At 59.3% G+C, this 24087-nt stretch overlaps 2 protein-coding genes across 3 annotated transcripts; both read right to left on the reverse strand.

Annotated features, from left to right (window-relative positions):
• Nucleotides 1-1662: 1662 nt before the first annotated feature.
• On the reverse strand, nucleotides 1663-10216 carry LOC142030582 (adhesion G protein-coupled receptor E3-like). The gene is made up of 16 exons (XM_075026833.1): nucleotides 10183-10216; nucleotides 9459-9509; nucleotides 9167-9310; nucleotides 8875-8951; nucleotides 8385-8477; nucleotides 7577-7727; nucleotides 7284-7397; nucleotides 7024-7181; nucleotides 5655-5828; nucleotides 5335-5529; nucleotides 4132-4367; nucleotides 3884-3950; nucleotides 3362-3453; nucleotides 3087-3255; nucleotides 2909-3004; nucleotides 1663-2662 (listed from the first exon to the last, which is right to left on the reverse strand). Exons 1-16 carry the CDS (start codon nucleotides 10214-10216, stop codon nucleotides 2609-2611), a joined length of 1905 nt encoding a protein of 634 aa, XP_074882934.1. The 3' UTR covers nucleotides 1663-2608.
• Nucleotides 10217-11026: 810 nt separating this feature from the next.
• On the reverse strand, nucleotides 11027-23835 carry VAV1 (vav guanine nucleotide exchange factor 1). 2 transcript variants are annotated; one of them, XM_075025236.1, is made up of 27 exons: nucleotides 22924-23835; nucleotides 21932-22048; nucleotides 21786-21844; nucleotides 21621-21686; nucleotides 20691-20799; nucleotides 20514-20600; nucleotides 19787-19855; nucleotides 19264-19370; nucleotides 18563-18659; nucleotides 18206-18301; nucleotides 17839-17907; nucleotides 17157-17243; nucleotides 16818-16903; nucleotides 16242-16374; nucleotides 15731-15840; nucleotides 15517-15618; nucleotides 14865-14962; nucleotides 14524-14546; nucleotides 14362-14407; nucleotides 14107-14243; nucleotides 13513-13578; nucleotides 13311-13342; nucleotides 12428-12544; nucleotides 12262-12349; nucleotides 12035-12149; nucleotides 11314-11462; nucleotides 11027-11227 (listed from the first exon to the last, which is right to left on the reverse strand). In XM_075025236.1, the coding sequence occupies exons 1-27, from the start codon at nucleotides 23125-23127 to the stop codon at nucleotides 11174-11176; spliced, it is 2523 nt and encodes an 840-aa protein (XP_074881337.1). In that variant the 5' UTR covers nucleotides 23128-23835; the 3' UTR covers nucleotides 11027-11173. The 2 variants fall into 2 exon arrangements, with proteins under 2 accessions (XP_074881337.1, XP_074881336.1); XM_075025235.1 differs by having other exon boundaries at nucleotides 20514-20603.
• Between the last annotated feature and the right edge of the window lie 252 nt (nucleotides 23836-24087).

Genomic DNA, 24087 nt, shown 5'->3' on the forward strand with positions numbered 1-24087 from the left:
CTTAATTTAACCAAAATACCCATTTCTAGCAGGGAAAGGGGCTGGGAGGGAGGTGATCCCTGCTGATCCCTGGGGGATCATTGGAGCTGTAGGCTCTGGTGATGGAGACTGGGGGTTACTGGGAGCACTGGGGCTGAGGGGTGCTGGGAGGGCAGTGGAAGCATGGCCTGGGGGTTACTGGGAAGGCACTGGGAGCTCAGGGCCAAGGAGGGTACTGGGAACACAGGAAGCACTGGGCTGGGATGTACTAGGAGGCTACTGGCAGTACTGGGGCAGGGAGATAGCCCAGTCCCAGCACTGGAGGGGTACTGGGAGGGAACTGGGGCAGGGACACAGCCCAGTCCCATCACCAGGAAGGTAGTGGGTGCACTGGGGCAGGGAGACAGCCCAGTCCCAGCACTGGGGGGGTACTGGGAGTACTGGGGCAGGGAGACAGCCCAGTCCCAGCACTGGGGGGGTACTGGGAGGGAACCACAGCAGGGAGACAGCCCAGTCCCAGCACTGGGGGGTACTGGGAGGGAACCACGGCAGGGAGACAGCCCAGTCCCAGCACTGGGGGGTACTGGGAGGGAACCACGGCAGGGAGACAGCCCAGTCCCAGCACTGGGGGGTACTGGGAGGGAACTGGGGCAGGGAGACAACCCAGTCCCAGCACTGGGGGGGCACTGGGAGTACTGGGGCAGGGAGACAGCCCAGTCCCATCACCAGGAAGGTAGTGGGAGCACTGGGGCAGGGAGACAGCCGAGTCCCAGCACTGGGGGGGTACTGGGAGTACTGGGGCAGGGAGACAGCCCAGTCCCAGCACTGGGGGGTACTGGGAGGGAACTGGGGCAGGGACACAGCCCAGTCCCATCACCAGGAAGGTAGTGGGAGTACTGGGGCAGGGAGACAGCCCAGTCCCAGCACTGGGGGGGTACTGGGAGTACTGGGGCAGGGAGACAGCCCAGTCCCAGCACTGCGGGTTACTGGGAGGGCACTGGGGCATGGACACAGCCCAGTCCCAGCACTGGGGGGGCACTGGAAGTGTAGGGGGGCAGTTCCCAGGGCCCCCCAAAGCCGCCATCTCCCCTCAGCTCTCCTCAGGAGCCTCAGAGGCCTTTCTCGACGCCCCATTGGCTGAGCCCTGCTGCCCATCTCAGCTCACAGCCAACCGCCACCTTCTCTGTGTGCTGGCAGGGGGGCGGCTTTTCCCCTTAGCACCACCTCACAGGCCAAGCGCTGCCCATTGGCTGGCACCACCGCCGTTCCGCCCACCCAACCGCACGATAGGCCCCCTTCTGCTCCCACCTCCTGGCACCGCCCAACTCCCTCCTCCCACCAATCAGGCACCTCTCTGGCTCTTGGGGGCGGGAAAGACACCCTCAGCACCCCTTGACTGCCATCCCCTGTCAATCAAGAGCTAGCCAGAAGCTAATTGGCCTCAGGGGGAAGTGAGGCGGGGCTTGACTGGCTCAAGACCCCACCCACTCTTGTCTCTAGGCCTCAGGGTTTGGGGGGTGCCCATGGCCCCTCCTTGGAGGGGACCCAGGGATCTGGGCCCCCCCTTCCCAGACCCCCAAGTGGGCCCATGCGTTCCCCCCACTGGCCGCATCCAGCTTGACTCCTCAGGGATGAGCCACATGCCTTTAATCAGCTTTTTTCAGCCCAAAAATAGCCGCTGGAGTTGCGGGGCGAAGGCAGCCGGAAAAGGCCAAAAAACGGAGCGATCCCATGGGAAAACACACTGGAGATGGGTCTTTCTGCAGGAAAAGGTCAGGACTGGGGCAAGCGTGAAGGGAAGCAGCTGGAAAAATGGGGCAAAACTGCTGGGAAAATGGTGAAAATGCATCGTTCCGTGGAAGAATGCTGGAAAGGGGTCAAGTGTCAGGAGAAGAATGCTGAAAATTAGGTGATCCTTGGAGAAAATGCTGGAAGTGGGTCAAATGTGCAGGAAAAATGCTGGAAACAGGACGTCCCACAGAAAAATGATGGGAATTGGTCGTTTCTTAGAGTAAATGCTGCAAGTGGATTAAAACCAACCAGTGGAACAACTCAGGAAGGGGGTTGTTCTGTGAAAAAATGCTGGAAATGGCTCAGTCGTGAGAGGAAATACTGGAAATTGGTTGTTTCTTTGGAGAAAATGCTGGAAGTGGGTCAAATCTGCAGGAACAATGCTGGAAATCAGTTTTTTCTTTGGAGAAAATGGTGGAAGTGGGTCAAATCTGCAGGAAAAATGCTGGAAAATGGTCATTCCACAGGAAAATGCAGGAAATGGGTTGATCCTGGAGGAGGAAGCAGCTGAATACGGATTGATTCCAGAAGAAAATGCTGGAAATGGGTCATTTCTTGGGGAAAATGCTGGGAAATGGGTTAGATATGTGGAAAGAATACTGTAAATGAGTTGTTCTGCAGGAAAATGCTGAAAACGGGTCGGACCTGTGAGGAAGATGCTAACAACGGGTTGTTCTGCAGGAAAAAAAATGCTGGAAATGGGTCAAATCAGCAGGAAAACTCGGAAAATGGGTTGGATCTGTAGGAAATATGCTGGAAGTGGGTCAGATGTGCTGGAAAATAGCTGGAAATGGGTTGGATGTGCTGGAAATGGGTTGATCCTGGGGGGCACCCGCTGTCACTTCTCCCACGTGCAGCCCTCAGTGCTGTGGCTCTGCGGCCTTTCCCCTTCCTGGGGACAAAAAGGGGCCATGCTGGGGTGAAACGAGGACAAAATGGGGCAGAGGTTCTGGTGGTTTCTTGCCAGACCCCCAAGGACCTTGGGGTCCAGGCAGCCTCCCCTGTGCGACCCCTGGCCCCCACCTCCTTTTGGTGGCAAGCAGAAGACCCAGATGTTTGGGTGCCCACCCAGCACCCCAGAGGGACCCAGGTGGCCACTCAGCACCCTCCAGGGACCCAGGTGATGGGGTGCCCTTACCATGACATAGGTGACATGTATCTCCGTGGTGGGCATCTCCTGGGGGTGTGCTCTTCGCCCCAGCGCCCTAAACCAGCGCTGGTACTGCTCCGTCACCTGTGGACGGGACCCACAGTTGTGTCCTGAGTGTCCCTGTCCCCTCTGATGGATCCCACACCTGGGTCCCCCCCCATGGTACCTGCCGGTTGAGGACGCAGTGCACAAGGAAGATGAAGGCTCCCTGCAGGCTGTTGACGATGGTGAAGATGAAGGGCACTGCTATATTGTCACCCTGTGCCTGCAGGAAGCCCAGACCCCACGTGCAGCCCAGGATACAGATGTGCGCCAGCGCCTTGAACGTCATCAGCCTGATGGAACACTCATTTTGCTCTTTTTTCCACCCCAAACCCATCCCAGATGCTCTTCATCCTCCCCCCAAAACCTGACACGCTTCCCACCAACGCAAAAACCCACCGGGTGTTTTTTAGAGCTGTGACATCAGCATTGAGGGAGGAGAGTTTGTCCCGCAGCGTCCAGAGGGTGGTGAGAAAAAATAGCAAATTAACCTGTGCAGAAAGCAGAAAACCATCATTTTGCAAGACAGGGTCCACGGGGTGTAAATTTGGGGTGGAAAAGGGTCAACGGTGCAAAACCGTGCACCGTGGCATGACCTTCACCGAGCACACCCAGCCCATGGGATGTTTGCTTAATACCGTCCTTAAACAAACACATGCATTTGTTCTTTTTATGCAAATCTTCAAAATTCCTCAATTTGGGGTCTATAGGGGAAGAGCCATGGCCATGATCGTAGATTTGGGGTGGAAAAGGGGCCAATGGTGCAAAAAACCATCATTAACACACTGTGGTGCAAACTCTGCCAAGTGCACCCAGCCCATAGGAGGTTTGCTTAATACTGTTCTTAAAGGTAAGTCTAAATTTGCTCTTTTTTCTCCCAATTTTTCCCCCTCCGCCTCCTTTCAGCAGCAAGACACCCACCAGGATGATGACACAGACAGGGCCGAGGAAACTCCAGAGGAAGCCTCCCTCCGTGCTCAACCAGCAGCTAAAAAAGGGAGAAAACAGGAAGAATAGTCCAAAAACCTGATTTTGGTGGCATGAAAGTACCCACGAGCTGGATGCCATGGCATCTTTTTTTGGGGTGATTTAGGCAAAACGCCCGATGTTCTCCATCTATGATCCCACCCCACTTGGTTGACCCGAGCCTTGGTGCTGGTGGGACTCACTAGCGCTCGGTGCCGTAGCCATCAGGATGGACGGCGGCAGAGACGGCCACCACGATGGCCGGCACGCCGTAGCCCACGGGGTAGATGTATCTTTTCCTGAAGCGATTGGCACTGGTGTAGTTGAGGACACGCAGGTTCCTGACAGTGAGGAAGAGATGCAAACCCTCCAGGAACATCCAGGCGAAGCAGGCAAGGAAGAGGTAATGGAGAAAGCCTGCCGTGATGGCGCACGCCAGCTGGATGGGGGAAATGGAGGCCATGCTGGGCTCCCTAGTGTGACCACAGTGTGGTCCAGGGAGGCGGTGACATCTCCAGCACTTCGAGATATTCCACACACCCCAACATGGCCTCAAGGAACCTCAAGGAGGTGGAGATGCTGAGGGCAGACAAGAGACATTCAAATGTCTCTTGCAAGCTGAGCTATCCTGTAGTTCAGTTGGCTCCACCCACTCAGAGGAAAAAGGGACCCAAGAGCCTTGAGGAACACCAGCTGGGTGGACCTGCTTTGAATTGGGGTTGGTCTGGAGACCTCCAAACATCCTGTTCAACCTTGGTTATCCTGTAATTCAGGTGCTTTCACTCACCTGGAGAGAGATGAGACCCAACAACTCTGAGGAACCTCAACTTGTTGGACCTACTTTGAATGGAGATTGGTCTGGAGACCTCCAAACATCCCATTCAACCTCATTTATCCCATAATTCAGGTGCTGACACCCACCTGGAGCAAGAAGGGGACCAAGAACCTTGAAGAATCTCAACTAATTGGACCTGCTTTGAGTTGGGGTTGGACCAAACCTTCCAAACTCAGTTATCCCATAATTGGGGTGCTTTCACCCACCCAGCATGAGATGGGACTCCCAGCAGAAGGTCTGCTGGAGCTATTAGGACAGAGGCTACAGCCAAGAGCCATGACCCTGGCTTCTTTTCCCCACAAGCTCCCCAAAGACCTTGAGGAGGTCCTGGGGAGCTTGAGGGAGCTCCAAAGATCTCGTGGAGACCCAGAGGAGCAAAGTAAGATGCTGAGGAGCCCCTGATGCCCCCAGATGCTCAAGGAGACCCTGAGGAGCATGTGGAGACCCCAAGGAGTATCAAGGAGCTGCTGAAGGCCCCAAGATGCTCAAGGAGACCCCAAGGAGCATGTGGAGACCCCAGGGAGCCCCTGAAGGCCCCAAGATGCTCAAGGAGACCCCAAGGAACCCATACCCTATTAGCAGTGTGGGGCACGGCCACGAGGAAGAGGAGGTTGGCAGCAAAGAGGCAGATGCTGAGCTGCAGGTGGAGGGTGATGCTGACACTCCAGAGTGAGTGGCACAGGAGGAAGGTGACGATGGCGAGGAAGAGGCAGACCAGCGACACCGACATCCCCACGTAGGTCACCACCGTCAGCGCGAAGCTGTCCTGTGGGTGACGTCACGCTCACGACATCATGCAAGTCCCGTCCGGCACGTGGCTGCGCACAGCCGTTTGGGAAGGAAGAAAACACCTCAAAAATGGGTATTTTAAGGGTGCAAATGGGATCTTACCGTGATGGGGTGGATGGCCATGAGGATGGCGAAGGCGGAGAAGTGGTTGCAGGCGCAGATGGAGTGGAGGTTGTCACCCCCGACACGGGCGCAGCCTGAGGGCGTCCAGTGGCCTTTGGTGCCCATCAGCTGCCAGGACATGCAGCGTGGCTCGTCACCCACCTGGAGCGCCTGCTGAGCACGGCCTGCTCAAGACATGTCCTGCGGCCCCAGGGAGGGGCTGCACCACCCCTTCCCACCATCAGTTTGGATGTGGAATGGGATGGGGATGTGCTGAGCTTGAATTTGCACCAGGATGGGGATGCGCTGACCCCAAAATTGCACAGGATCCAGATTTGCACTGGGATGAAGATGCACCGACCCCAAATTTGCACAGGATCTGGATTTGCACCTCGATAAGGATGCACCAAACCCAGATCTGCACGGGATCCAGATTTGCACCAGGGTTGGGATGCACTGATCCCAAATTTGCATTGTGATGGGGATGTAGTGACCCCAGATTTGCACAGGGTCCAAATTTGCACCAGGATGGAGATGCACCAAACCCAAATTTGCACTGTGATGGGGATGCAGTGACCCCAAATTTACATGGGATCCGGATTTGCACCAGGTTGGGGATGCACCGACCCTGAATTTGCACAGGATATGGATTTTCATGAGGATAGAGATGCAAACCAAATTTACATTAAGACAGGGATGAACCAAGCCCAAATTTGCACGTGATCCAAATTTGTACCAGGACAGAGATGCATCAGATCCAAATTTGCGCTGGGATGGAAATGCACTGAATCCCAGTTTGCACTGGATCCAAATTTGCACCATCATGAGGACGAGCTGAATCTTGCAGTGGGACAGGGATGCACTAAATGCAAATTGGCATCAGGGTTGGGATGTGCGAAATCCAAGTTTGCATCAGGGCAGGGATATATGGACCTGGATTTGCACAGGATCCAGATTTGCACAGGGATGGGGATGCACCAAATCCAAATTTGCATCAGGATGGGGATGCACCAAGTCTGGATTTACACTGCATCCAGATTTGTACCAAGACAGGGATGCACCAAATCCAAATTTGCACCGGAACAGGGATGCACCAACCCCAGATTTGCACAGGAGCCCAATTTGCACCGGAACCGGGATGCACTGACCCCAAATTTGCCCCGGGATGGGGATTCACCCCCAAATTCACCATCACCACACTCCAAATTTGCACCATCACGATGCCCCGTTGCCAGCCCCACCATAATTTGGACCAACGCACTTGATGGAACAAACGCTGTTGTCCTTCCTCGTGCAAATCCCGACCCCGCGCACCCCTCAGCAGACCCCCCCCTCCCCCCAAACCCCAGGGCAGCCCCCCAGCACCCACCGTGCTGTGCTGCAGGGTGATGTTGAAGGTGGTATCGAAGGTGACACCAGTTTTCCCCACGGTGCCGCTGACTACGTGGGAGTTGAGCTTTCCCTGGTGCAGCTCCGTGACGCTGCTCAGCAACTCCTTGTAGACGATGAAGGCCACCACGTGCTTGCCTGCCCAGAGAACTGGGTCAAAAAAACACCCCCAAAATACCAAATCTGTGTGTGTGTGTGTGTTTGAGCTTTTTGTTTCTTGCAGCAGTGTAGTAGCCGTACCTGCCTGGGTATGGCTCACCACCTCACGGCAGCTGATGGTCAGGTTCTCCTCACCCACCGCCAGCACCAGCGTGGTCTGGGGGCAGTTGTCACGCACCACCTCCACTGTGGCCTCTGATTTGGGGTGAAAAAAGGCTTTTTTAGGGTCTTTTGCTTGCCTTGGGTGCCACTTGTGCTCTTGCAGAGCTGCGGGGAAGGGATGCGGTGATGCCACCAGGCTGGTTCTTGGGGTGTTGCAATGCTTTTGGGGGCATTGCAATGCTTTTGGGGGGCACCCATGGGTGCTGGCGTACCCACGGTGGAGGTGTTGAATTTTTGGGTGCTGGAGCCAAGGCCTTTGAGGGCCATCTGCAGCACCACAGCTTCGGTGCTCTGCAGCAGCAGGTCCATGGCTAGGGCGGTGGAGTAGTTTTGCGTGACTCTCTTTATCTGCTCCTGCACGGCCTGGGGAGGGGACAAGGGAGGGCACACGCGTGTGTCAGGGGTGTGCAGGGATGCACACAGGGGAGGGAGATGCAGGGGAAGGATGCATAGGGGTGATGGAGGATGCACATGGGGATAGACACGTGTAGGGGACAGACACGGGACATGCACACATGTAGGGGATGCATATCTGTAGGGGAGGGACACGTGTGCAGGGCGTGCACACAGAGATACACACGAGAAGGGGTGCACATGTGATGGACACACGTAGGGGATGCATGCAGGGCACGGACACATGTAGAGGGTGAACATAGAAGTGCACACATGTAGGGGATGCACGTACAGGACAGACATAGGCCATGCACATATGTAGGAGATAGACACCGGGATGGACACGTGTAGGGGATACACGCTGAGGGGATTCACAGGAGGATGCACGTGTGTAGGGGCTGGACATGGGGTTGCACAGACACGTAGGGGACGGACACGGGATGCACATGTGTAGGGGTTGACACGGTGTTGCACACGTGTAGGTACATGGGAGTGCACACACGTATAGGGGCTGGACACGGGATGCACACATGTAGGGGATGCACACACGTGCAGCGGGTGGACGCACATGGGGACACACAGACACCCCCAGCCCCGGGCACACGCGTGTGCCCACCCCCGTGTCACCTGCAGGTTCTTCTCCGTGGCGTGGGTGCAGGCAGCGTTCAGGTGCTCCTGGGTGGCCTGCAGATGGGCGCAGCGGGTGGCCTCCAGCGGGGTCTGGGGTGTGGGGGTGCCAGCATCAACCCACGCCCCACAGCTGTCTGTCTGTCTGTCCCTCCCTGCCTCCAGCCCACCATCCCTCCCTCTTTCTGTCCGTCCATCCCTCCAAACATCCATATCCCTCCCTCCATTCCTCCACCCCTCGTCCATCTGTCTGTTCCTCAACCCCTCCCTCCATCTGTCCATTTATCTGTCTGTCCCTCCCTCCCCTTTACTATCTATCTGTCCATCCCTCCCTCTGTCCATCCATCCATCCATCCCTCCATCCCTCCCTCTGTCCCTCTGTCTGTTCCTCCATCTGCCTGCCCCTCCATCCATTCCTTCCTCCATCCATCTGTCTGTCTGTCCATCCATCCTCCCCTCCCTTTCCTTCCCCCCCCCCCCCAAACCCCACCTTGTTGTCCCTGCACGCCTTCCTGGCTTCCTCTAGACTGGGGATGGTACAGGTGGACTTCGGTTTGGGACCAGACTCTGTGGATTTGGGTCAGTTTGTGGCCTTTCAGGGAGGGGGGTGCCCCATCCTGCCCTGCCTGTGTGGCTCAGGGGGGGCTCAGCACCCCCAGAATGGGGGAAAAAAGGGGGTAAAGGGTTAAAAAAGGGGGATAAAGGATTAAAGGGGGGGGTAAAGGCTTAAAAAGGGGAGATAAAATGGGGAAGTGGTAGAAATGGGATGTTTGCCCCCTTACCCCGGCAGGAGATGGTTGAAGAGTTTTGGGGGGTGGGGGTCATGCCAGGGGGGCACCCACAAACCCAGGATTCCCCCTGGTCCCCCACTTGGTGATGACCCAGGCAGCAGCTGTTGATGGAGCAGAAGTGGGGACCACAGGACACTGTGGGGAACATGGAGGGGGGGGCGAGGGTGGGGACAGGACCCAGGTCTGAGCCTGACCCCCCCCGATCTCCCACTGTGACCCCCAGATTCCCCCCACCCTTCACCCCCCCCAAACCCCTTACAGCCCCCCAAACCCCCCCACTCACCTGTCTGGTCACCCTTGGTGGGGGGCAGGTGGCTCAGGAGGTGACACAGCACTGGGGACACACAAGGGGACATCAGGACCCCCCCTTCTTGAGGAGTGACCCCCCCCCCCAGGATCAACTCCCCCATAGGGCTCAAACGCCACTTTTGGGGGTCAAACCCCATATCAGTGCTCAAAATCCCCTTTTGGGGGTCAAACCTTCATTTTGGGGGCTCAGTCCCCCCTTTTGGGGCTCATTCTTCCCCCATCAGGGCTCAGTGCTCCCTTTTGGGGGTTAAACACCCCCTTTTTGGGCTTCACACCCCCATCAGGGTTCAAAATCTTTTTGGGGTGGGTCAAATCTCCCCTTTTTGGGTCAAAACCCTCCTTTTAGGGTTCATCCTACCCATATGAGAGCTCTGAACTCCCTTTTTGGGGCTCCACCCTCCCCCATCAGGGCTCAAACCCTTCTTTTGGGGGCTCAAGACCCCATTTTGGGGGCTCAACCTCCACCCCCCCTAGGCTCAAACCTATCATTTAGGGACTCAACCCCCCGTTTCAGGGCTTGACACCCCCCTCCTAGCTCCAGAAGCCCCATTTTGGGGCAATTTCAGGCCATTTGGGGCTGCTTTGCACTGCAGCTCTTACAGCCCTGACCTACTTCCGTCCCTGCCTCAGTTTCCCTTTTCCCATTTCCCTCCTTTTCACCCCAACCCCCCCCCCAGGGGGGCTGGCGCACAACTCACCCCAGACGCAGGTGGCAAGGAGGGGGCACCCCATGACAGGAGACAGGACGGGGGATGCAGTAGCCCCGCGGCGCCGGTGGCAGAGGGGAAGTAGCACCGGACAGCCCCGAAACCACCAAACGGCCCCACAAACCGCTTCCCCCCCCTCCCCATTCCTCCCTTCCGCCCCCTTCAGTGTGGGCTGAGGCCTGAGGCCGCTCATGGCACGTAACAGCAGTGATGGGGCTCCCCCACCCGGATATGTGGGTCTCTTCTTGGAGGGACTGACCCCATGGCCTCGTCCATGACCTCACCTTGGATGCCTGGGTTCCTTTTTGGAGATGTTGACCCCATGACCTTGCCCCAACCCGGATGCCTGGGTCCCTTCCTAGCAAAAGTGACCCTACGACCTCATCCATGTCCTCTGCCCGGATGCCTGGGTCCCTTCTTGGAGATGGTGACCCCATGGCCTCATCCCCACCTGGACAACTGGGTCCTTTCCTAGTGAAGGTGACCCTATGATCTTGTCCATGTCCCTTCTCTGGACACCTGGGTCCCCTCCTGGAGACATCAACCCCATGGTTTCATCCCTGCCCAGACACCTGGGTCCCCTCCTGGAGGCATCAATCCTGTGGTCTCATCCCTGCTTGGACATCCGAGTCCCTTCCCGGAGACATCAACCACGTGGTCTCATTCCTGCCCGGATGCCTGGGTCCGTTCCCAGAGAAACCGACTGCACAACCTTGACCTCATTGCCCGCCCGGACGCCCGGGTCCCTTCCCGGAAAAAACCAACCCCGTGACCTCATCCCCCACCCAGATGCCTGGGTCCCTTCCTGCACAATCTGACCCTGCAGCTGGTCCTCATCCTCATTTATTGTCCCTCCTGGGCGAGAAGAGGCATAAATTAATGGGGGCTGGGAAGGGTGAAGAGGGATGTGGTGGCCTCTGGGGTGGGGGGACACAGGTGGTGGGACACAAGGTGGTGGATGGGATGGGGTGGGGGTCCATGGTCAGCAATACTCCGAGTAATCTTCCTCCACGTAGTTTGCGGGGAACCATCCAACCTGGGAGAAGGAGGACACGTTCGGAAAAGGTGTGAGGAGCTCGGCGTGGGGGGGGGGAGGACCTTGGGGTGGGGAAGGTGCCATACCCGCCCGTAAATCTCTCCTTTCCACCAGCCTGGGTGGCCCTTCTTGCTGAGGACACGGATGATGTCGCCTTCCCGCAGTGTCAGCTCCGTTCGGTCCCGGGCGCAGAAGTCATAGCGGGCTTTGGCAGAACCAAAGCTGCGCACGGCTCCTGGGGAGGGGGAGGACGTGGACATGTACGAGTTCCCCAGGTTGTTCCCCAGGTCATCCCCCAGGGCTGCCCAAGTCCCCTCCATCTGGTCCATGTGGCCATTTGTGCCCCCTTGAGTGTTCCACAGTCCTTCCCTCAACCCACCCCTTGGCCATCTCCATTGACATGTCCCCAGAACCTAGCTGTCCCTCTTGGCCATTCATCCCTCCTTGACTCATCCCATCGCTGATCCCTCTACCCATCTCTTGGCCATCACCAATGACTTGACCCCAATGACTCAACCACCCGCCTCATCCCTGTCCCTTCAACTTATCCCCCTTGGCTATTTGTCCCCCTCAACCCATCCCATGGCTGCTCCTCTCCCTTGACCTCAACCATTCCCTTGACTCATCCCTTGGCCATTGCCCTTGTCCCATCCCTGTGACTCAGCTGTACCCCTTGGCCTGTCCTCTTCACCATGACCAAAAGAGGACCCCACCATGTCCATCCCGCCACCACTGCATCCACCCCACCACTCCTACTCTGGTGGGGGACCCCACCACCTCCATGCCACCCCATCTCTCAGGTCCTACCAGGAGGCCGGGGACCAGCCCGGCTCTCGGGCTCCTTGAAGGGCACCACAAGTGCCGTGTCAAGGGTTTTGAAGCAATCCTTGAGCGAGCTGTGCTGGTAGAACTCCACCAGCTCCTGTGGACATGGTCAAGCCTTGGGGTCACCACCGGCCCCCAAACTCAACGTGATGGGGACCCAGAGATCTGGGGCAGGGGGGGTTGGCAGAGAAGGGGGGTCCAATGCTCACCACCAGCCCCTTGAACGCCTTCTTCTCAGTGACGCGGTAGAGCCCCTCTGCTGTCATCACCTTGATGTGCTTCACCTCCCCGCGGTACCTGGACAGGGGAACATGGGGGGGCTGAGCCAGGGACCGTCTTGTGTCCCCCCACCTGGGAAGTGTCCCTGGTCCCTACTTGATGCTGATGGCGAATTCGCCGGCATCCTTCACCCGCTGTCGCACCAGGAAGGCGCCGTCGGAGCGGGGCATCAGGAGCTGCTCGGCTTCCCCCCGCTCCATGGGACCAGCGTACCTAGGGATTAAGGGATGGGGGTCCTGAGCCCCAAAACAAGCATCCCCTGCCCCTTCCCAGAGCAATTCGAGGGGATGGAGGGAGGGAGGGGGAGCTGGGGGCTATGGAGCAACCCAGATGAGGGATTTGGGGGAGACACGTGGAGGGTTGGGGGCCCCTGTGGCATGATTTGGGGGGGAGGGCCTGGGAGCTATGGGGTGATCACAGGAAGAATGGAGGGCTCAGAGGAAGATTTTGGGGGATCCTAATGCCTATGGGGCAACCCTTGGGGGGGGCAGGAAGGATGGAGAGCTCAGGGGAGGATTTGGGGTGACCCCAGGAGGGATGGGGGGCACGGGGAAAGGATTTGTGGGACTCTGAGGGAGGATTTGAGGGGCCCCAGGAAGGATAGAGGGCTCAGGGAGCATATGGGGGGAGGGGGGGAGGCACGGAGGAGAATTTAGGTGACCCCAAGAGGGATGGAGGACCACAGGAGGGATTTTGGGGGGCCCTAGGAGCAATGGGGTAACTGCAGGAAGGATGAAGGACTCCAGGAAGGGATCTGGGAGGTCCTGGAGGATATAGAGTGACCCCAAGAAGGATGGGGTGACCCTGGGGGGAGATTTGGGGTGACCCCAGGAAGAATAAAGCCCCCAGGGGATGTTTCATGGGGTCCTGGGGGCTACAGGGTGACCCTGGGGGAGGATTGGGGAGGTCCCCAGGGGTTATGGGAGCCCAGAGGAGGATTTGGGGTGCCCCAGGGGCAATGGAGAACCCCAACACCGACCAGGGGTAAACGGAGAGATCTGGCAGTGGCACCTGGGGGAGAGAAACAGAGTTGGGGATCAAGGGGGGACAGAAGGCAACTCCTCTGAGACCCCTGTGTATCCCACAGACACACCCCCAAATCCCAGGACACCCCAGATATCTTGGGGACATCAGGGTGGGTGCAGGGGCTCCTGGGGATGTTTTGGGGTCCCCATACTCACGCAGATGAAGGGTCTCACGGCGGCGCAAGGGAACCAGCCCAGGTCACCGTTGGCCACGTTCCTGCCCTAGGGATGAAGGACCAGGGGGGCCATGGGGCTCCAGCCCATCTCCATTGTGGGGGTTCAGCATGGCCACAGAGGTCCAGCCCCATCATGGGGGTCCAACCTTGTTGTGGGAATCTGGCCCGACCCCATCATGGGGGTCCAAGCCAACCGTGGCTTCCCAACTCATCAAGGTCTAGCCCATCACAGCCATTGTGGTCTGAGCTCACTATGGGGGTCCATCCCAGCTCATCGTGAGGGTCTATTCCAGCATGACCATAGTGGTCTGCCTCAATAGTAGAGGTCCTTCCCAGTATGGGCATGGGGGTCTGCCCCCATAGCAGAGGTCCACCCCAGTATGGCCATAGTGGTTTGCTTCCATAGTAGAGGTCCTTCCCAGCATGGCCATGAGGGTCTGCCCCATAGTGGAGGTTCATCCCAGCATGGCCATAGTGGTTTGCCTCCATAGTAGAGGTCCTTCCCAGTATGGCCATGGGGTCTGCCCCATAGCAGAAGTCCTTCCCAACATGACCATGAGGGTCCCATCCCCACCTGCCACCAGAGCTGCTCAGCCTCGGCCACGGTGACCTCCACAACGTCGCCAGGGCTGAGACGTAGGGCAGGACCCACGGCCCCCGGCGGTGGGGGGACACCGCTGTAGTGCTGGCTCGCCTCCATCTTGGGCAACCCTGGAAGGAGGACACATGATGGGGGGTGGTGGTGAACCCCGGCATCCAGGGCATGGTCACCCCCTCTGCCCCCTGAATATGCGGACCCAGGTGTCCGGGCCCCCCACGTTGTCCTCACCCAGGTCTCCCCTCTTCTTCTCAGTGCCCGGCCGCTGCGACTTGTTCTGGGGAGCAACGAGACCCCAGTTAGTCCCAGGGGGGTGGTACATGACACCCCCCAGGGCTTCTCCACTCCCAAATTCAGGGCATTTCAGCCCATTTTGACCCATTTTGCTGTTACCTTCCTTGTGCCAGAGCCTGGATCTGTAGGGTGGAAGAGGAAATACTTGTTAGTTGGGAGTATTCAACCCCTGCCCTGATTAACACTTTGTGCTAATTAGGCTCCTGTGGGGGTGGGTGGCCCTTGTTAGGGTGTCCCATAATGCTCTGCTCCACCTGGGCCACCCCTATCTCACAACACACTGCTCCATGTTGGCCATCTTGTATCCCACAATGCCCCACTCCCCATCCCACGGTGCCCCACTCCCCAAAGCCATGATGCTCTTCTCCCCATCCCACGATGCTCCCCCTTCCCACTATCCCACAATCCCCATCCCCTCGATATCCCATGATGCCTCTCACCGGCGCCAGCCCTGCCGCAGGTTCCCAGCCGCCCCAGACACTCCTTGTGCGCGGGGGCCCGGCACCGGCTGCAGCGGTAGCCTTGGTAGAACGTGCCCCTGGGGGAACACCAGGACATGGGGGGACACAGGGTCACGGTCAGCATGAGGGGACACCCATTGGCCCACCTGCACCCACCTACCTTGGCCCACCCAGGACTGACCCAATCCTAGACCCACCTGGGCTTTGGGCCAACCCAGTTCTTGACCCACCAGGTCCTTGGCCCATGTTGGTCTTGGCTCCACCGGGACCAACCCACCTTAGTTTCATCCCACCCTGGTCTTGACCCACCTTGGCCTCCACCCAACTCTTGGCCCACCTTGGCCTTGGGCCACTCAGGGCTTGACCCACCAGGTCCTTGACCCACCCAAGACTTGACCCATGTTGGCTTTGGCTTATCCAGGACTCAACCTACCCAATCCTTTACCAACTCAGACCTTGACCCACCTTAGCCTCAACTCACCCAGACCTTGACCCATCAAGACCTCGTACCACCTCCAGTCACCTAGACGGGGCCTCCCCTTCTCCCAGAGACTCCCAACCCCATCTCCCAGGTCACCCTGTCCCCCACTGTCTCCCCAGGAGAGTGGGGGACATAATTTTGGGGTCCTACCTCAGCAACATCTGGCAGGCCCTGCAGGATGTGGTGTCCTCAAAGGAGAACATCTGGAAGTCATGCCCGTCAGCCAGGGCGTGCTCAGGGAAGATGTTGGAGCTGGCGAGAGATGGAGGGACCTGGGTCTGGTGGGGGCAAATTGTCCCCCCCCGGAGGCCAGTCAGCCCTCAGTAGGGCAGGTCCCCCCACCCCTGGGTGCAGGGGCACCTACAGGGCCATCTCAAACTGCTCCAGCCACTTTTTCTTCAGCTCACGGGTCTTGAAGAAGAGCTCATAGCCCTGCAGCCCGGCCGTGTCGATGAGCAGGAAGGTGTGGGTCCACTGCGGGCATGGGTGGGACTCAGTGGCACCCAGATGCCTGGGTTCACTGCCACCCAGATGCCTGGGGCCACTGGGGACCACATTCCTGGGGCCACCAGGCTTCAGTGTGTCCGCTAAGGACCTGGACAACTAGGGCAGACCAAAAGCCTGGATGCTTGGGTCCACCAGACCTGGACAATTGTGTCCACCAAAGACCAGGATGCTGGGATCCACCAGGTTTGCACGCCTGGGTTCGTTGGGAAGAGGACACCTGGGGCCACTGGGAACCGGACATGTGGGTCCACCAGGCTTCAATAGGTCCACCAAGGACCTGGACACTTGGGTCCACCAGACCTGGATGCTTGGGACCACCAGTGACCTGGACACGTGGGTTCTTAGGGAACGCCTGGGTCCCAGGGTACCTTCTTGCCATCACGGGGGCCGAGGTCACCATCCCGCAGTTGGTGGCTTTGCAGGTCCACAATGTCTTTGGCCTCGTAAGAGTCCCCACGGCGCTTACAGATGATCAGGGCCTTGTCCAGGAGGAAGCCATACCTGGGGACAGGGATGGGGGTGGCACTGGGTTCCCAAGGCCACCATGAACCTTGGGGTGTTCCCACCACTGCCCTGGAGCGGCCCTTGCTCTGTCCCCCCTGCTCTGTGACAAGGGTGTCCCCAAGGTGTTCCCGTGTTCCCATCCTTATGTCCCTATGGGTGTCCCCATGGGGGTTCTTGGTTTCTGATGTCCTCTTGGTGTCCCTATGGTGTCTCCATGTCCCCAAGGGTGTCCCCACATCCCTGTTTTCCTCATGTCCACATGATGTTCCCGTGGTGGTCCCATGTCTCCATGGGTCTCACCGTTGTGTCCCCATGGTGTCCTTGTGGTGTTCCCATGTCCCCATGGATGTCCCTGCAGCATTCCCATGGGTGTCCCCATGTTCTTCTGATGTTCCCATGTCCCCATGGGTGTCCCCATGGTGCCCATTGCCCTGTCCCACCTGTCCACCTTGGAGCGCCGCTCGGTGCTGGAGACCTTCAGCTCTCCGTCGATTTTGGGGCGTCCAAACTGTGCCAGGGACTGTGGCTGTGCCAGACATCAGCAGGGATGTGGGGGATGTAGGGGGGATTTGGGGGGACATGGGGGGGTCCCAGGGATGCTAGAGAGGTTTGAGGGATCCCCACCATGTTATGGAGGCAGAGCTGGACACTTGGGAGGATTAGGGAGGGTCTGGGGGTGCAGGGGGAGCTGGGGCAGTTTGGGAGGTACCACAGGGTGGTTGGGGGGTCCCAGGGGAGGGTCGGGAGGGGTCGGGGGGGGAAATCGGGGGGGTCATCACCATGTTGTGGAGGCAGAGCTGGACACTCGTGAGCTGTTTCAGGGTCTCATTGTCCCGTTTGACCTCGTTCACGCACTGCGCCAGGTCCTGGGGAGACACCAGTCAGGCACCCCCAAACCCACAGATACCCCTGGGGACACCCCAATACCCTCCAGCCCCCCTTGACCCTCAAATACCCCCCTGACCCCAAAGAGCCCCTCAGGAACCCCCAAATAACCCCATAGGGCACCCACATTTCCCCCAGCACCCCCAGACCTCCCCGGGTACCCCAAGACCCACCCAGGACTCCCAGAACCCACAGGGAGCCCTTCAGGACCCCCCAGCCTCCCCAACTCCCCCTTCACCCCCTCAGGACCCACCCCAAGACCCCCAGGACCCCCTCAAGACCGCCCTAGACCCCCCAGGATCCCCTCAAGACCCCCCTGGACCCCTCTAAAACTCCCCAGGACCCCCTAAGATCCCCCAGGATCCCTCCAGGTCCCCCCGAATCCCCCCCAAGAGCTCCCTAGGACCCCTCTAAGACACCCCAGGAGCCCCTCAGGACCTCCCAAGGCCCTCCAGGATCCCCCAAGTCCCCTCCAAACGTCCCCAGGGCCCCTCTAGACCACTCCAAGACCCCCTAGGATCCCACCCAGCCCCCCAGGACCCCCCAGGGCCCCCCAGTACCCCCTCCCAGACCCACCCTCATAGCATCCAGGGCCACCCGCAACCTTTCCCTCTCGGCCGGTTCCGGGGTCAGCTTCACCAGCTCCTGGGGGGGTCAGGGCTTGTCCCCTCCCGGCAGGGACCCAGGCATCTGGGGCCCCCAAGGGACCCCAGGTACACCCCCTTGATGGGATCCAAGGCTCCCCTTCCCCAGGGGGGACCTAGATGTCCCCTGAGGGACCCAGGCAAGCCCCAGGGGACCCAGGTGTCCCCCCACCTCCCCAAGGGACCCAGGCATGCCCCAGGGGACCCAGATGTCCCCTGAGGGACCCAAGCATGCCCCAGGGGACCTGGGTGTCCCCCCATCTCCCCAGGGGACCCAGGCGTGCGCCCGGTGAGCAGACCTGGAGCAGGAGGTGGTACTTGAGCACCCGCTGCATCGGCACCATCAGGAGGTCCCGTAGGGAGAAGCGCCCGTTGTTGGCTCGTTGGGAGCACTCCTGGGGGTCATGGGGGTCAAAGAGGTCATGGGGGGTCACAGTGGGTCATGGGGGGTCATTGGGGTCACAGTGGGTCATGGGGATTGGGAGGGTCTAGGGGACATGGGGGTCACAGGAGGGAGTCAGAGGGGTCATGGGGGGACATAGGGTTATGAGGGATGGGGGGGTCCCAGGGGCGCTGGGAGGGTTCCAGGGGGACTACGGGGGTCTCAGGGGGGTGTCAGGGGGTCCCGTGGAGGGGAGTCAGGCATCTGGGTCCACCTGCAACTTCATGCGGAGGTCGGTGTTGGTTGCAAGCTGGTCGAGGCGCCGGGCGGCTGCTTCCACCTGGCTGCAGTAGCGGCCGTAGAGCAGGAACCTGCAGGGATGGAAACTACCCAAATCCACCTGAACGCGCCCAAAATACAGCCAGAATCTGCCCCAAAATCAAAGGTGACACCAGACCCAGAATCAGACCCAGAATGGATCCGCAATGGACCTGAAGTTGGACCCAAAATAGGCAGAATTGGCCCCAAAATGAACCTGAAGTTGGAGCCAAAATTCACAGGATTGGTGCTGATATCAGACCCAAAATGGACAGCGTTGACTCAAAAAGGATCTGAAATTGGACTTGGACAGATTTGACCCCCCCCCCCCCGAAATTGGAGCTGAAATGGAAGGAACTGCCCCCCAAATGGATTCAAAGTTAGACCAAAAATGGACAGAATTGGACCCCCAACCAGACCTGAAATTGGACTCAAAATAAACTCATATTGGACCAAAAATGGATCCAAAATTGGCCCCCAAATGGACCCTAAAATGGGCCTCCCCCCCTTTACACACATTGCCCCCCCCCCGGACCCTCCCAGGACCCCCAGTGCCCCCCAGGACCCCTCCAGGACCCCCCATCACCCCCTCCCCAGACCCTACTAGGACACCCCCCCAGGTCTTTCATTGCCTCCCGCCCCCTCAATGCCCCTCACCTCTCCTTGTAGGCGAGGAAGAGGGGGGGCAGCCCGCGGCCCCCCCCGGACACTGCCAGTGCCCCCCGCAGCTCCCCCAGGAAAAGCCGGTGCAGCTGTAGCAGCTCCTGTGGGGTGAAGAGGGGGTGTCATCCACTGAAAGAGGGGGACCCCCCCCTCCAGGACCCTCTTCAGATCCCCCAGACCCTTCCAGGACCCCCTACTGTAGTTACTGGGGGTTGCTGGGAGCACTGGGAAGGGTTACTGGGAGAACTGGGAGGGCTTACCAGGCATTTCTGGGAGCAGTAGGAGGGGTTGGTTGCTGGGAGGAATTACTGGGAGCTCTGGGGAGTTACTGGGAGGAGTGTGATGGGTTACTGGGCATTACTGGGAGCAGTGGAAAGAGTTACTGGGGGTTACTGGGAGCATTGAGAGGGGTTACTGGGAGCCCTGGAGGGTTACTGGGAGGAGTGGGATGGGTTACTGGGCATTACTGGGAACACTAGGAGGGGTTACTGGGAGCACTGGGGGTTACTGGGGTCACCTCGATGTTGATGAAGATGCTCTCGAGGTCTTGGGGCTGTAGGAAGTGCCGAAGCGGCCGCAGGAAGTGCTGTGGGCACTGGGGTTACTGGGAGCACTGGGAAGGGGTACTGAAGACACTGGAAGAACCTGTCCCAGTGCCCCATGTCCTTGTCCCTGTGTCCCTGTCCCCTGCATTGCCATCTCCATCCGTGTCCCACGTCCCCCAGTCCCCCCCATCTCCCATGTCCCCCCATGTCCCCTCGTGTCCCCAATGTCACCCATGTCTCCATATCCCCCATGTCCCCCTGTCCCGTTATTTCCCCAATGTCCCACATGTCCCTCCCTGTCCCCAATATCCCCTTATTTCCCCAATGTCCCCCCACATTCCCCCATGTCCCCCCATGTCCCCATACTTCCCCAATGTCCCCCCACATCCCTTCGTGTCTCACATATCCACCCATGTCCCTCCATGTCCCCCATATCCCCCATGTCCCCTTATTTCCCCAATGCCCCCCACACCCCCTACATCCCCCCTATTGCCACCTATCCCCATGTCCCCATAGTGCCCCAATATCCCCCCACATCTGCCCACGTCCCCCATATTCCCCCTTGTCCCCCAATGTCCTCCAGGTCCCCTTATTTCCCCAATATTCCCCCACATCCCCCCTATTCCCCCATGTCCCCCCATGTCCCCAGTGTCGTCCCCATGTCCCCAGTGTCGTCCCCCCTCCATGTCCCCATCCCACCTGGCAGATGGACTCGAGGGTCTCGGTGTACCTCTCCTCCGTCTGTCTCAACTCCTGGAGGCAGCAGAGCCTCCGGTCCACCTCCACCTTCTGGGGAGACAGTGGGATCCAGGTGTCCGGGGGGGGACGGGACCCAGGAATCCAGGAGGGGACCCAGGAATCCAGGAGGGGACCCACCGTAGCCTGGGGGGGCTCCACCCGCATCAGGTCCTCGTAGATGTCGTCTCCGTCATCCCCTTCGGCTTCGACGCAGTCATAGAGGTCATCGTCCTCCTCTGCCGTGTCGCTGCGTGGGGACAGCCCGGTACCCCCCTGCACCCCGAATCCCCCCCAGATCCTCCCCAATACCCCCTGGTGTTTCTCTAATGCCCCCCAATACCCCTGCTACTCCTTTAATACCCCCTAATACCTCCTAATGCCCCCCAATAACCCTCTAATGCACCCCCAAAACCCCTGGTACTCCCCTGATATCCTAATACTTCCTGGTACCCCTTAAATATCCCCAATCCCCCTCCACTACCCCTCTAGTACCCCCAGGTACCCCCCTAATACCCTTGATATCCCTCTATTGCCCCCCAGTACCCCCTGGTACCTCTCTAACACCCCAATACTCCCTAGTACCCTTCTAATACCCCCAAATGTCCCTTGAGACCCCTTATTAACCCCTTACACACCCAGGAACTCATTTAATCTCCCCCAATACCCCTGGTACCCTTCTATACCCCTTAATAATGCCCTAATGTCCCCTCTGCCCCCAGTACCCCCCAAAACTCCCCTAGTGCCCCCCCTAATGCCCCCCGGCACCCCAATACCCCCTAATACCTCCCTAGTGCCCCCCTAATGCCCCCTGGCACCCCCTAACCCCACCAGTACCTCCCAATACCCCCCTTAATACCTCCCATGACTCTTAATACCACCCTAATACCCCCAATATCCCCCTAATGCCCCCTATCCCCCCAGTACCCCCCAATATCCCCCTAGTGCCCCCCAATCCCCCCTCACACCCCCAAATCCCCCCAATCCCCCCTGTAAGAACCCCCCAAAACCCCTAACCTTCCCCAGTACTGCCCAATATGTCCCTAACACCCCCCAATCTGCCCCACTCACTCGATGAGGTCAGAGAGGCCGCTGTAGATGTCATCGTCCCCAATGCAGTCCTCGGTAGGGAAGGGCCTGGGGGGGGACACAGCCCAGATGCCTGGGTCCCTCAGGGACCTGATGCCTGGGTCCCTTTGGGGAGGGGGCCCAGACACCTGGGTCCTCTGCACTCACGTGAAGCCTTTGCTCTGGGCGATGGGGGTCCAGGAGAGCGTTGAGAGGGTGTCAATCACCTGGGGACAGACAGGGGACATTTTTGGGGCGGGTTGGAGCTGGACACCTGGGTGCCTCCAGGTCTGACCCAGACACCTGGGTCCCACCTTGCCGAAGTCTTGGACGTCAAAGAGGTCAAAAGCGCCGAAGAGCCGGTGCTTCGGGAGCCCAAACTTGTCGGCGCAGGCGGTCAGGAAGGTGCGGATGTTCCTCAGGCACAGGAACTGTGGTAGCACCGTATCACCATCACCATCACCAGCACCACCACCCCCCGTTGTCACCCCTATCGTCTCTATCACACCCATTGTCACCATCGCCATCATTGGCACCACCACTGTCATCCCCATCAGCACCATCAGCCCCATCATCTTCCGCCATTTGTGACCACCGTTGTCACCACCATTGACACTGGCACGTCCATCATCTCCGTCACCAACACTGTCATCATCTCTGTCACCCCCATCATCAACATCACCAACACTGTCACTGTCACTCCCATTAGCACCGTCACCACCATCATCACCATGATTGTCACTGTCACCAACACCATCGTCACTGTCCTCCTCACTGGCACCAGCACCATCATCATCACCACCATTGTGGTCATGGCCATCGTCACCCCCATGGTCACCGTCACCATCAACATCACACCCATCGACACCATCATGGTCACCCCCATCATCACAAACATCATCGTCACCACTGTCACCATCACTGTCATTCTCACCATCATCATCATCATCCCCATTGTCAACAGCATTGTCCATTGGTACCATCACCATTATCCCCATTTTCACCATCCGTCATTGTCACTATCAGCCCTGTTGTCAGTGTCATCATCGTCCCCATTGGCACCAGCATCACCACCGTCATCATCATCACCCCCACTGTCACCATCACCACCATCGACCCCGTCATCATTGCCATCACCCCCGTTGCCATCAACCTCATTCACACCAGCGCTGTCATTGTCACTGTCACCATCATTCCCACTGGAACCAGCACCCCCATACCCTTTCCTGGGGCAATTATCCCCCCCCCAGTTACCCCCCCCGGGGGCAGTTCCAATCCCCTGGTGAGTATTTGCCCCTGGTCGCACCTGTGACATCTGGGGACGGGGACAGATGTCGCGGGGGGGCACGGCGCGGGGCAGGAGGGCGTTGAGGAGGTGGCAGAGCAGCACCCCGTCCCGCAGCGCCTGTGCCAGGTCCCACACCTGCCCCGCGGGGCTGCTCGCCCGGTGCCCTGCGGGAAGGACCCGTGCCGCCACCAGCCAGTGGGCACACTGCCGCCATGCCTCCATGGCGCCTGCGGACTGGGGGAGACAATGGCGGTGGGGTGCCCGTGGGATGGTGACGAGGGAGGAACCAATGGAGATGGGTCCAGGTGGGACCACTTCTGGGGAGGAGACGATGGAGATGAGGTCCTCGTGGGACTGCTTCTGGGGAGGAGCAGCAGAAGATGAGGTCTTGCAGTGCAACCACTTCTGGGGAGGAGCCAGCGGAGATGGGTCCTGGTAGGACCACTCCTGGGGAGGAGAGGCAGAAAATGAAGTCCTGCAGTGCAACCGCTTCTCGGGAGGTTCCGATGGAGGTGAGGCCTTGGTGGGACCACGTCCGGTGAGGAGCTGACGGAGGTGAGGCCCTGGTGGGATGACTTCTGGTGAGGAGCTGATGGAGATGAGTCTTCGGCCACTTCTGGGGAGGCTCCTACAGCAAGGGGGGCCTTTCCCCGCCAAGAACCACCACGTCTGGGGAGGAGCTGGTGGTGATGGGGCCCCACGGCGCAGCCGCTGGCAGCGAGAAGCGGCTGGCGTCGGTCTCCTTCCCACTGCTGCCGTCACGCCTGGAGAAGACCGGGTGCCGATGGGCTCCTTTCCCCCCCGGCGCACCCACGTCTGGGGAGGGTCCGGTGGCCTTGGGGACCCCCAGGTACAGGCGGCGGCAGCAGCGGGACCCGGCCGAGCCTGGGGGTTCTCGGGGGTGCCGGAAGCCGGCAGTGCCGCGCCTGCGCCCTGGGGTGTCGCGGGGGACAATGGGAACGTCGGTGAGGCACCCGGATGCCGTGGTCCTTCCCGGCCCGGCGCCTGTGGCTGGGGAGGAGGTGCTGCCCCCGGGGGGGCCCTGTGGTCATGGCTTGCGGTGGGGAGAATGGGGGACCCATGGGGGGACCCACACTTCCGAGGCCTGCACCCACACTGAGGGTCCCGTGAGGGACCTAGGCATCGGGGCATGGTCACCCAATGGGTCCCATGAGGCACCCA

The sequence above is a fragment of the Buteo buteo genome, chromosome 4, assembly GCF_964188355.1.
Source record: "Buteo buteo chromosome 4, bButBut1.hap1.1, whole genome shotgun sequence".
Lineage (NCBI taxonomy): Eukaryota > Metazoa > Chordata > Aves > Accipitriformes > Accipitridae > Buteo > Buteo buteo.